Source organism: Mytilinidion resinicola (assembly GCF_010093595.1).
Source record: "Mytilinidion resinicola strain CBS 304.34 unplaced genomic scaffold BDZ99scaffold_5, whole genome shotgun sequence".
NCBI lineage: Eukaryota > Fungi > Ascomycota > Dothideomycetes > Mytilinidiales > Mytilinidiaceae > Mytilinidion > Mytilinidion resinicola.
The window spans coordinates 1,219,926-1,230,243 of NW_022985441.1; the positions used below are offsets into that span (position 1 = coordinate 1,219,926).

Below are 10,318 nucleotides of genomic sequence, written 5' to 3' on the forward strand. Positions count from 1 at the left end.
GTATGATCTTTCACAACATGGTTACTTGGTAGACCACGGCGTCCTGAGCTTAGTAGAGTTCTGATATTGCTATATGCTTCAGATATAGTGATTAGATTGGCGTGAGAACCGTAGCTTATCTACAGCCTGGTTGCGACGCAATACACCTCAATTACTTCTTGACTTCGTTTTGGCATATCAGCAATTCAGACAACATTCTGCATTATCAACTTATTGGCCAAGCGTAGTGAGGCGGCTTCATTCTCTACAACAGAGCTCTTCTTCAAAGTTTGGCATTCATCATTCTTCGCAATCATACAACCCTTCAGATGCTTCAGGGAAGCACCCTTTGGATGCTCTATTCTTTCATCATCTCACTTGTCCTTTTTGGCGCTTCCAACCAGCCCATTTGAGGGCGAGCTCTGCTGTCGTACAACGGCAGGAAGCGAGAAGACGCTTGGCCATTGCAGTTCGTAGTTGTCTTGCTTATCATTGAGACAATGTCGCAGCCATATGCCCCACTGGATGTAGAAGTATGCTCCAACACCCGTCATGATATGCCTATGCTGTTTAGCTGGGAGACTGTGACTGGATTTGAATCACTCACCACCATCCATGTCCTTCCAACAAGAGGCCCCAAGGCAGCCCTATCTGTCTCCGCCAGGCCCTCAACGTCGAACAAAACTCGTTGTCCAGAGTCCAGATACCAAATCCGCCAATGAATATACTCAAACCGCAGGCGATCAACGTCCACATTTGACGCAAGATATCTTTGTCCCGCTCGTCCTGTCGGTCCTGCTCTGCTTGACCAGCTCTTGTCGCGCGTTGTACCTCTCTTGCCGCCTTCTCTTTGAACTTGGGTCGGATGTTCACTTCCATAACATGCATACTTCGGAAGACGACAGTAGCAGTTAGAAGTGCATACGCATTCTGGTGGAACGTGGGATCCTGGAGATAATGGTAGTATAGTGTGATAAACAGTGACAACGACACCAGGGATGCGGCTAGAATTATCGAGTATAGCTTCGACTTCCCGTGGGAGAAGGTTGCATAGCACATGAGACATGTCGTGTATATCATGGAAAGCTCATCCACGAGTTGCATAGGATCTACAGCACACAAGGCTTAGATGGGCACACATGGAAGAGGATGGGCCTTGCATTCGTCCAAACATACATTTTAACGTGGCATGGAACAGAAAGCTGCCACTGCCCACAAGAAGATATCCAATAAACGTTACAACAAATATCCGGTCGTGGCTATTCTTCAAGCAACCACGGATTCCCTGTGCGGCGAGGTACATGAACAAGAGGTTTGTGAGGGTGTTCACGATTTCGGCCGAGTAGATGGTCGCGTAGTAATCCTGTAAACTGTCAGTCCCAAGTTCTAGACGTCGCCTAGTTTTCGCAACAGTGTCGAAGCACCCCAACCGCCGTCAAGTAAGTATATTGAAACCCACCTCTTCACACCAATTGATAGTTGATGTCACTGGAGACCATCGGCCTTCTTGTGCAGGAGGATATGGTATCGATGGAAGCCAGGACAGCGTAGGGTCGGCCATCTTTCGTTCAGGGAGCCAATACGGGTGGTGGGAGAAAAACGAAGGTCGTTGGAGCTATCTTTAAGTCGCGGGTATGGACGGAAGTTTGGGAGTAAGAGCCCACTACGATCATGTCATAATGCGGCTGGACAGGAGGAGCCACGTAGACATACATAAACGAATCCGCGCGATTTTGACAATGGGATCATAGCCGCATGCGCAGTTGAAGTTGCTCACACCGCAAGGATACGCCTGCCTGAGGCGCAGACCGCCCTGACCGCGTGCTACCTACCAATCAAATGCTAGCCCGGATCATCGTTTTGCCGTCCTCGAAAGTGGCCGCCATCAACTTCACCTATTCCATCAACAGCGAATCTTAAACTGAGATCAGTAAACATGTCAATCCCCAATGAAGCACTGCAGAAGGTAAGCAATATAAAGCTTCAGATAGCAGAGAAACTTCCGCCTCAATAGTTTCTAATCTATATGTCCTATTTTCTAGCTTCTGCAAGAGATCGAGGCGAAGGCATCATTCTCCCAACAGCAACTTGGCATAGTCAAGGCCCAAATCGTGGCGAAGAACCGGGAGAGCCGAATGCTCCAGTTGACTACGAGCGAGGTCGTGTCGCTGCCAGAGACGACTAATGTGTATGAAGGCGTCGGAAAGATGTGAGAATAATGCCACCTCACCTCGCTGTAACGTTCTAACGACCTCTACTCAGGTTTGTGTTCAGTCCTCCAGCAGATGTGAAAGAGAGGCTCGCAAGCGAGACTGCGGCGCTGGAAAAGGAGATGGTCAACCTTGAGAAGAAGCTCCACTACCTGGACACGACATACAAAAACAGCCAACAAGGCATCGAACAGCTTCTGCGATCAGGAGGTGGTTGAAATCGAGCTACGAGTGCAATGTTTATGAGTTTTACGATACGCCAACTTCCGAAGTCTAGGAGCGAAATCAAACATCAAAGAGACACTAATCACCGCGTCCGCGGCCAGGGGTTGAAGTAAAGGCTTCAGATAGGAATTATGCACCGATTTCACAGGTCTTCTAGGGGCTTTTTATTGACTAGCAGTGCCGCTATTGAATCACAGTCACTGTCGTCAATCTTTCCAATAGTCATCTGTATACACACTCTTTCCACTATCAAGGATGCTTCAACACGCTTTTGAAATCTGAGAAGATCAAAGCCGCCCATTTTGAACGAGCCATAATCTCACTGCACCACCACTTCAGGCAGCGGTATATGCAACTTCCTAGGCCAAATAAATCGACACCCCACAAGGCCGAATATAAGCATGCAAAACCCAGAGAACCTCAGATTCCTTCCCCCCTTTTAGTGTTCCAGAGGCCACAATCCTTTCTCCTTCCACCTCTGAACCTTCATCTTCGCTTTCTCCTCCGAAGCCGCCCACCACCACACGCAGCCCTTGACGTCTTTACGCCAATTGTTCCACATTTTTACCCTATCAAGCTTTCCCTTATACCCCTTCAGACTTTCAGCGGCCAGAAGAACAATCCTTTCCTGCAGAAATATGAAGTGCGGGTCGTCGTGTGTCACCCCCCTATATATGGAGTGGTCATTGGTAAAGGAACCCAGCCTGACCCACCTATGCTGTCGATCCATGATGCAGTCGGAGCTGGGCACCCAGGCTGCAAGTGAGCTCGACGGCGGAGTAAGGAGTGGGTAAGGAGGGTGCCGCATGAGATAGTCCCGAATGGTGAGATCGATTATGTCGGCTGGACTGAGCGCGGCGCAAGCCCCCAGGTAGAAAGTCTTGAAAGAACCTACGGTATCAAGAGGCCTGACCGCACCGGTGCCGTATCCGGCCCTGCTCAGCGTAGGGTTGACTGTCAGGTGGGAATGGGTATTTGGCGGAATGTTGAGTGATGGTAAAGCAGTTGGAAATAGCCTTTGGCCGTCATCAGGATAAGAACCTGAAGTATGTGAAAGATATGTCATGGATGTATCCTGATCTGCCAAGGTACGAGCATGACGTGGCAGAAGGTGTTTGTATAGGAAGCTGTAAACCTCGAGGAGGTCGAAGGTATCGAGCAATGGTGATGTGCACTGTAGGCCGAGAAAGGTTAAGATGTCGTAACGGAGATTACTGCCCATTGATGGATAAAGGTAGCCGAAGTGACACTGTGTCCATCGTACAATGTGCAAGATCCAGTAGTGAGTGACTGCGGCGTGAAAGCGCCCACGCTGCGCAGAGTCTAGTACTCTTGTGTAACCAAGGCGTTGAGAGGCATTTGATAACAGGTCCGCATCGGCAGGTTCTGGGTTCCGTGCTTGTACAGCATCTGAGCTGCGTAGAAGCTCATTGTCTTGGAGGTTGGGATCGAGGAAAGGTGCTGTTGGAGGGGTGAGCAGATAGAGACTTTGGAGGGTGCGAAGTCCCTTATAGCGAGCAACGATATCGTCTATTTGATCATCAGAGATTCCGTGGACAGCTTCCAGGATACTGTCGCGTAGCCGAAGCTCGTTGGCGTCTCGAAAGGTAGCTACGGCCAGGGGGGCGTCCCGAGTGATATAGATGCAGGGCTGAGTCGCAGACAAGCTATTCGGTAGATCCTTTTGTAGCGCTAGAAGCCTACACAGCTGAACATCGAAGCGATGAGTGTGTGAGGAGAGAATTACAGCTCGCATGATGGATAGGTAGAAACCACGAGTGTTTATGACTTGTTGGGCGCCAGGAAAGCTCTGAGATAAGTTGATCACATCGTCGATGCCCCCTAAGCGTGAGAAGACTTCGACAAGTAGTTCGTTTGGCAACCCGTTGAGAGACGCCATGACGATTTTTGGAGAGGCTCAACGAGGTTAGCAATGGCTCGAGGCAACCAATTGTCAAGTTGTCCACACTTGCGATACTGTCGACAAGCCTCCGGCGGCCGCACCTTGACGGGCGTGAGTGCTTTCCCTCGGAACCTCAGAAGAGCATAGAACTAGACAAGGTCATGTGTGTCTAGGTGTCTGTTCAGCTGTGAATGGAACATGTGATCAGGCTCAAATCAGGCTCGCGAATCAGTGAGATGTGAAATAAGAGCACCAGAAGAGCTTCAAGGTTACACTGACACCTAGCTGTGTGGAAACGCGCGAGCCGCTTATGTGCGCATTCAGCACAGGCTCCAGTTTCGAGTTCTCAGTTATCTGCGGTTAGTTGCCAGTCCCTCCTTCGAGGGCATATCTATTTAAATGGTGGCCTAATGTGAACCTTGGAAAAGGTCAAAGCGATCTGCGAGAAATGATTCGTTCGGGAAAGATCGGGCCGAAGGGCCTTGGCAGTGCGTGCTGCCCGCAGCGCGATTCATCGTCAAGCCTCCAACAACCTCACTGTATTTGAGGGTGTCTGGTCCACGACTTTCCTCTCATTACCCACCCACTGGAAAACCCACCTCGACCATGGCCGATCAGACCGCTTCCCAGCCGGCCGGCACCGACCCCAACGCCGAGGTCACTGATGATATCGACCGATCTATAGAAGCTGAGCTCAGGCCCAACGACACTCAAGCGGACCCTATGAACCTCGATGGCGCGAATGACATGGAACCTTCGACAAGCAATGGTACGGGTGTGGGTGCTGGGGCGCTCGAGGCGCGGATATCGGCAAAGAAAGATGCAACTCTGCGCGAGTTCTTGGGCAAGATGGACGACTATGCGCCTATCGTAAGAGTGCCCTGGTTCTTATATGACATAGGGTATACGGGCATTTGGCTGATCACTCTGCACATGTAGATCCCAGACGCTGTGACGAACTACTACCTAACGCTCGCTGGCTTGCCACCTCCACCCCAAACATCCCCGCATCTCGCCCGTCTTCTCGCGCTTGCGACTCAAAAATTCATTGCCGATATCGCCGCTGATGCCTACCAATTCTCCCGAATACGCGCATCGAATACGACAAGCAATAACCCCATGGGAGGCCTTGCTGGAGCGGTTGGGAGCGGTGCCGGACCTCAGGGCGCAGCTGCTGCTAGCGGCGCTGCCGGTGGTAAAGAGGGAGGACCTGCCGGTAAAGGTCTCAATCTCGGGGTCCAGAGGCCTGGGTATGGTGGTGGTGGCCAAGGTGGGAGTCAAGGGCGAACCGTCCTCTCCATGGAAGATCTGGGAATGGCAGTTGGAGAATATGGGGTCAACATTAAAAGAGGAGAGTTCTACCGGTAGTCATACCAGTATCGAAAGATCACCTATCGAAGCAACAGCTTGCGGGAGAGATCCGGCCGCGCAGGGACGGCTGGCCGGCGCATGGGGGTCGACAACTTGCTATCATTATTCACACTTTCTCGCATCCAAAAGAGCATTCGGGCCATGGAGACAAATCATCCAAAGCAATGGCAGGGCGAGTGACTTTGGGTAGGATCCCAACTTGGACTGAAAAATGCGCGCCGGTCGAGGGTGGCATACTGGCGTTGGGACTGCGTTTACTCTGGCGGACACGGATCTTGCGAGCAGGACAATCACGATGGCTTAGAGCGAGGTAGGCTTTATGGTGCAAAGTTGTACAATAGAAGTACAAGAAAGGCATATAACGCCGCCCAATGATACCCATTCTCCTATCCAATGACTGCCTTCACTTGTTCTTCGTTTGCTTGTAGGTGAACTTCTTCCTCGTCCTAGGCGCACATTAGCCATTGTGTAAGATGTGTCAGCTATCCATCGAGAACGCTGAGCACTCTAGATGAAGCTTGTCTTACGGAGAGAACTCTCCCAGCTTGCGCCCAACCATATCCTCCGTGATGGTTATGTCGTTGTAGATCTTCCCATTATGCACTTGAAACTTAAGGCCGACGAAGTTCGGTAGAATCGTCGCAGCGCGGGCCTGTGTTTTGATCGGAGGCACTTTTTCGCCGGGCTTCGGTCGTATGATTGGGAGACTGTATGGTCAATCTGTCAGGGTGGTGAAGATACAACGGGATGGAAGAGCGGGCGTACGGGACAATGTGCGGGCCTGTTCACATCATTAGCAGATGTTTGAGTTGAGGAGTCAGGCAGAGCATACCTTTCCAGACGGATCGCGCCCAGAGCGCTCGTGTGGGAAACATTGATGATAGACAACGGAGGTGAGATTGCAGCGAACCATGAATGAGGTTGCTCGAAAAAGCCGGGCACGTGCGGACGCCCCAAATTCACTTGGCAGCAGGCTGCAAAGCGCGTTTTGAGCCGCGTCTCGCGCTTCATCCCCATGAACGGTCCTTCTACAAGTTCTCGAGGAAGAGGCACCGCCGAGGAGGGGAAGCCACCCTGACTTTCATTTTGCTTGCGTTCTCACGTTTCCGGTACTGCCCGCACTGCCCAATATGCCTCCAGCTACTGGTAGGTGTTCCATCCCAAAAACACATGTATCCCACGCTGAGTATGATATCTAGGCGCGGATACCATCCGCATTCTTGTGGCGACGGACAGCCATGTAGGCTACAACGAACGCGATGCGGTTCGTGGAGATGACAGCTGGAAGAGCTTCCACGAAGTAATGTGCCTCGCAAAAGAGCAGGATGTAGATATGGTATTGCTGGCTGGAGACTTGTTCCATGATAACAAGCCCTCGCGGAAGTCTATGTATCAGGTCATGCGGTCTCTGCGGATGAACTGCTTCGGCGAGAAGCCGTGTGAGCTGGAAATGCTCAGCGATGCCAGCGAGAACTTTCAAGGGTAGTGTATTTCCACAGTCGCTCGCCGCTGTTGATACTGACATAGGATGATAGTGCATTCAATCATGTCAATTACGAAGATCCAGACATCAACGTAGCAATACCGGTCTTCTCAATACATGGCAACCATGACGATCCTACAGGAGTACGTTTACTCATCAACCTCTTGAGATGGAGTTAACTCACGTTATCTAGGAGGGCCATCTTGCTGCACTCGACCTCTTGCAGATATCTGGCTTGCTGAACTACTATGGAAGAACCCCTGAGTCAGATAGCATTGCTGTCAAACCCGTCCTGCTTCAAAAGGGGAGCACAAAGCTTGCTCTCTATGGAATGAGCAACGTGCGAGATGAGAGACTGTTCCGCACATTCCGGGACGGGAATGTAAAGTTCTTCCAACCTGGCACTCAGAAAGATGACTGGTTCAATCTCATGAGCGTGCATCAGAACCAGTAAGTCTAACATGTTATTGCCATACGCACTCGCTTATGTATTTGAAGCCATGCATATACCGAAACTGGTTACTTGCCAGAAAACTTCCTTCCGGAGTTTATGGATCTGGTAGTGTGGGGCCACGAACACGAATGCTTGATTGAGCCTCGATATAACCCAGAAATGGGTTTCCATGTCATGCAACCAGGCTCGTCGGTAGCTACCTCCCTTATGCCGGGCGAAGCGGTTCCAAAACAGGTTGCTATAGTCAGCATCACTGGCAAGGAGTTCAAGTGTGAACCAATCCGACTGAAGACAGTCCGTCCTTTCGTGATGAAAGAGATCGTTCTGTCCGAGGAGAGAGCGTTGAAGGACGTGTGGAGGAATGACAACAATCGAACTGTCATTACCCGGCATTTGATAGAGATTGTCGAAAAGTTAATTGCAGATGCAAAGACCGAGTGGCTCGCGTACCAAGATGAGGAGGAGGATGAAGAGATAGTAGCACCATTGCCGCTTATACGTCTGCGCGTGGAATACACAGCGCCTGAGGGAGGCCGATATGATTGCGAGAATCCTCAACGTTTTTCAAACCGATTCCAAGACAAAGTTGCGAATGTCAGCGACGTCATTCAGTTCTATCGCAAGAAAGCAACAGCTAGACGTATGTTTGGACCCAGATCTTATATGTAAACATCTGACATAATGCACAGGAACGGCCAATGCTAATGCGGAATTGCCCGAGGAATCCATTCTTGCTCAGTTATCGATTGACACAGTCAAGGTCGAGAAGCTGGTGCGCGAATTCCTCACCGCGCAGTCTCTTACCATCCTGCCTCAGAACTCCTTTGGAGATGCTGTCAGCCAATTTGTTGATAAAGACGATAAACATGCAATGGAGATGTTCGTGAATGAGAGCTTGGCGAATCAGGTCAAGCATTTACTCGAGTCAAACGACATCGAGGAGGATGAGATCGTCGATGAGTTGCAACGCCAAAAGTCAAAGCTAGAAGAGCTGTTCTCTGCTGGGCTTTTGAAGAAGACTGTAAGATTCCTATTGATGACTAGGGGCGGTAACTAACTATAGACGCAGAGGAAAGCTAAACTAAAGCCGAAGCCCGACACTTGGGACACCGACCTCGACGGGGACTGGGCGGATCAACCGGGAGCCCTCATCCACACGGACGGAGAGGCTGAAGATGACGAAGACAACGATACTGCCATCGCTCCTGCAAAGAAACCCGCTGCTCGCGGACGGGGCAAAACGGCTGTGACTACTCGCAAGACAGCTACGGCAGCACCTAAGAAAGCTCCAGCTCCTCGGGCTGGACGAGGCAAGAAGAAAGTTATCGAGGATGATGAAGTTGAAGAGGACGATGACGTGATCATGATTGATGAGGATGACGAAGAAGAGGATGAGGAGGACAGTCTCTTCGTGAAGCCTGCTAAAGCCCAGGCAAAGAAGCCTGTAGCTAAGACTACAACCAAAGCCGCTCCCAAAGCACCGGCGAAGAAGGCGCCCGCTCGCAGCTCGAGGCAGGCAACAATAGACTTCTCTCAGGCCGGGACACAGCGAAGCCAAACGAACGGCAGGAGTAAAAAAGCCGTAGAGCCGGTAAGTACAGCCGAAGACTTAAAATCTTCTCTTCTTTCTGGGACGTCCGGGCATACTAACAAGCAAGCAACAGAGCGACGATGAGATCTCCGATGACAACGACGCATTTGAGACGTTGCCGCCGACGAGGGGCACACGCAGCAGAAGATGAGGCGATGATTTCCGGCTCCTCGTGTGTACCTACCTCTTTCATAATGTGCTCTTCTCCCTTTTATGAGCGACTTGCATAGCGACTGGCGTTTATGCAGGTAGGACAGTAGTCGCTTGCTTTCTTCAATGTGAAAAGAATCTGAAATTTCCTCGTCACTTTCTCAATGTACACTCAATTCCGCCTGACTCTCCTTGGTGACACGCTCTTGGTAAGGCGCAGCATCTTTCCATAATTATGTGCATGCTCCTTTGCTATTGCTCGAAGCTTTTAAAACATCACGATTTGAACAGGGCGTAAGTTCTGTCAGAGCAGAGTGTAGGTGTGATATCATGTGCTTTTGATCAATGCGCCGCTTCCTTTGATCACTCCAAGCAGCTAAGTAGGGGCCTTACAATAATCAAGAATAGCACTGGAGCAGTGGATAGTGAATTGGGTTCTTAAATCATTGACCTGGTACCTAGTCCGGTCGCTGAATCTGCCACAACAACTATGTAACACGTCCAGGCATTGATGAGAAGGAGCGTAACACTGAAAATAATCCGGGAATACAAGATGCCATGCTTTTTCCATGGCAATTTCAGAAGGCCTCTAATGCCCACCGAAAGTCTAGGATCGAGGTCGCGTGTGTGCCCCTATCCGAATACGAGCCGCATTCATTTGACCTGCTGTGAGCTTGACGATCTCAGAAGCCTTGGTTATGCAAAAAGGGGCTCCAACATCGATGGCAGGTATGTTCCCCGTCTAATATACTTCTATCTTTTCGGTAACGATGTCAAAAGTCCTCCAGCCGGTCACGAATTGTCTGGCCCCAACCTCAATTACACCAGTCCTCGAATACCATTTCTCGTCCTAGGGAGCTAGTGCGTGTAACGCTTCAACATACTGATCGAAACCTAGAGCAACGATCTGCTCTTCTATTTGCGTGCACTCCTCTATCGTTGTTGAGGTGGC

At 50.5% G+C, this 10,318-nt stretch overlaps 6 protein-coding genes across 6 annotated transcripts; 3 read left to right on the plus strand and 3 right to left on the minus strand.

Moving 5' to 3' along the window:
* Nucleotides 1-57: 57 nt before the first annotated feature.
* BDZ99DRAFT_460505 (alkaline ceramidase-like protein) lies at nucleotides 58-1,538 on the minus strand. Its single transcript, XM_033719398.1, has 3 exons — nucleotides 1,156-1,538; nucleotides 587-1,088; nucleotides 58-540 (listed from the first exon to the last, which is right to left on the minus strand). The coding sequence occupies exons 1-3, from the start codon at nucleotides 1,280-1,282 to the stop codon at nucleotides 354-356; spliced, it is 816 nt and encodes a 271-aa protein (XP_033580185.1). The 5' UTR covers nucleotides 1,283-1,538; the 3' UTR covers nucleotides 58-353.
* A 377-nt stretch (nucleotides 1,539-1,915) lies between these two features.
* On the plus strand, nucleotides 1,916-2,788 carry BDZ99DRAFT_411803 (prefoldin subunit 1; the record flags this gene model as incomplete). Its single annotated transcript, XM_033716631.1, has 3 exons — nucleotides 1,916-1,945; nucleotides 2,022-2,188; nucleotides 2,242-2,788. 3 exons carry the CDS (start codon nucleotides 1,916-1,918, stop codon nucleotides 2,405-2,407), a joined length of 363 nt encoding a protein of 120 aa, XP_033580186.1. The 3' UTR covers nucleotides 2,408-2,788.
* BDZ99DRAFT_556591 (uncharacterized protein) lies at nucleotides 2,524-4,314 on the minus strand (the record flags this gene model as incomplete). Its single annotated transcript, XM_033727184.1, has 1 exon — nucleotides 2,524-4,314. The coding sequence occupies one exon, from the start codon at nucleotides 4,312-4,314 to the stop codon at nucleotides 2,854-2,856; it is 1,461 nt and encodes a 486-aa protein (XP_033580187.1). The 3' UTR covers nucleotides 2,524-2,853.
* Nucleotides 4,315-4,854: 540 nt separating this feature from the next.
* On the plus strand, nucleotides 4,855-6,123 carry BDZ99DRAFT_438220 (transcription initiation factor IID, TAF10 subunit). The gene is made up of 2 exons (XM_033717612.1): nucleotides 4,855-5,187; nucleotides 5,257-6,123. The coding sequence occupies exons 1-2, from the start codon at nucleotides 4,924-4,926 to the stop codon at nucleotides 5,683-5,685; spliced, it is 693 nt and encodes a 230-aa protein (XP_033580188.1). The 5' UTR covers nucleotides 4,855-4,923; the 3' UTR covers nucleotides 5,686-6,123.
* BDZ99DRAFT_381178 (mitochondrial ribosomal protein S19) lies at nucleotides 6,092-6,563 on the minus strand (the record flags this gene model as incomplete). The annotated part of the gene is made up of 4 exons (XM_033715222.1): nucleotides 6,092-6,134; nucleotides 6,216-6,395; nucleotides 6,454-6,469; nucleotides 6,521-6,563. The coding sequence occupies 4 exons, from the start codon at nucleotides 6,561-6,563 to the stop codon at nucleotides 6,092-6,094; spliced, it is 282 nt and encodes a 93-aa protein (XP_033580189.1).
* Nucleotides 6,564-6,818: 255 nt separating this feature from the next.
* BDZ99DRAFT_486538 (DNA repair exonuclease) lies at nucleotides 6,819-9,367 on the plus strand (the record flags this gene model as incomplete). The annotated part of the gene is made up of 8 exons (XM_033722782.1): nucleotides 6,819-6,834; nucleotides 6,888-7,170; nucleotides 7,224-7,314; nucleotides 7,365-7,621; nucleotides 7,670-8,265; nucleotides 8,315-8,646; nucleotides 8,689-9,216; nucleotides 9,290-9,367. 8 exons carry the CDS (start codon nucleotides 6,819-6,821, stop codon nucleotides 9,365-9,367), a joined length of 2,181 nt encoding a protein of 726 aa, XP_033580190.1.
* Between the last annotated feature and the right edge of the window lie 951 nt (nucleotides 9,368-10,318).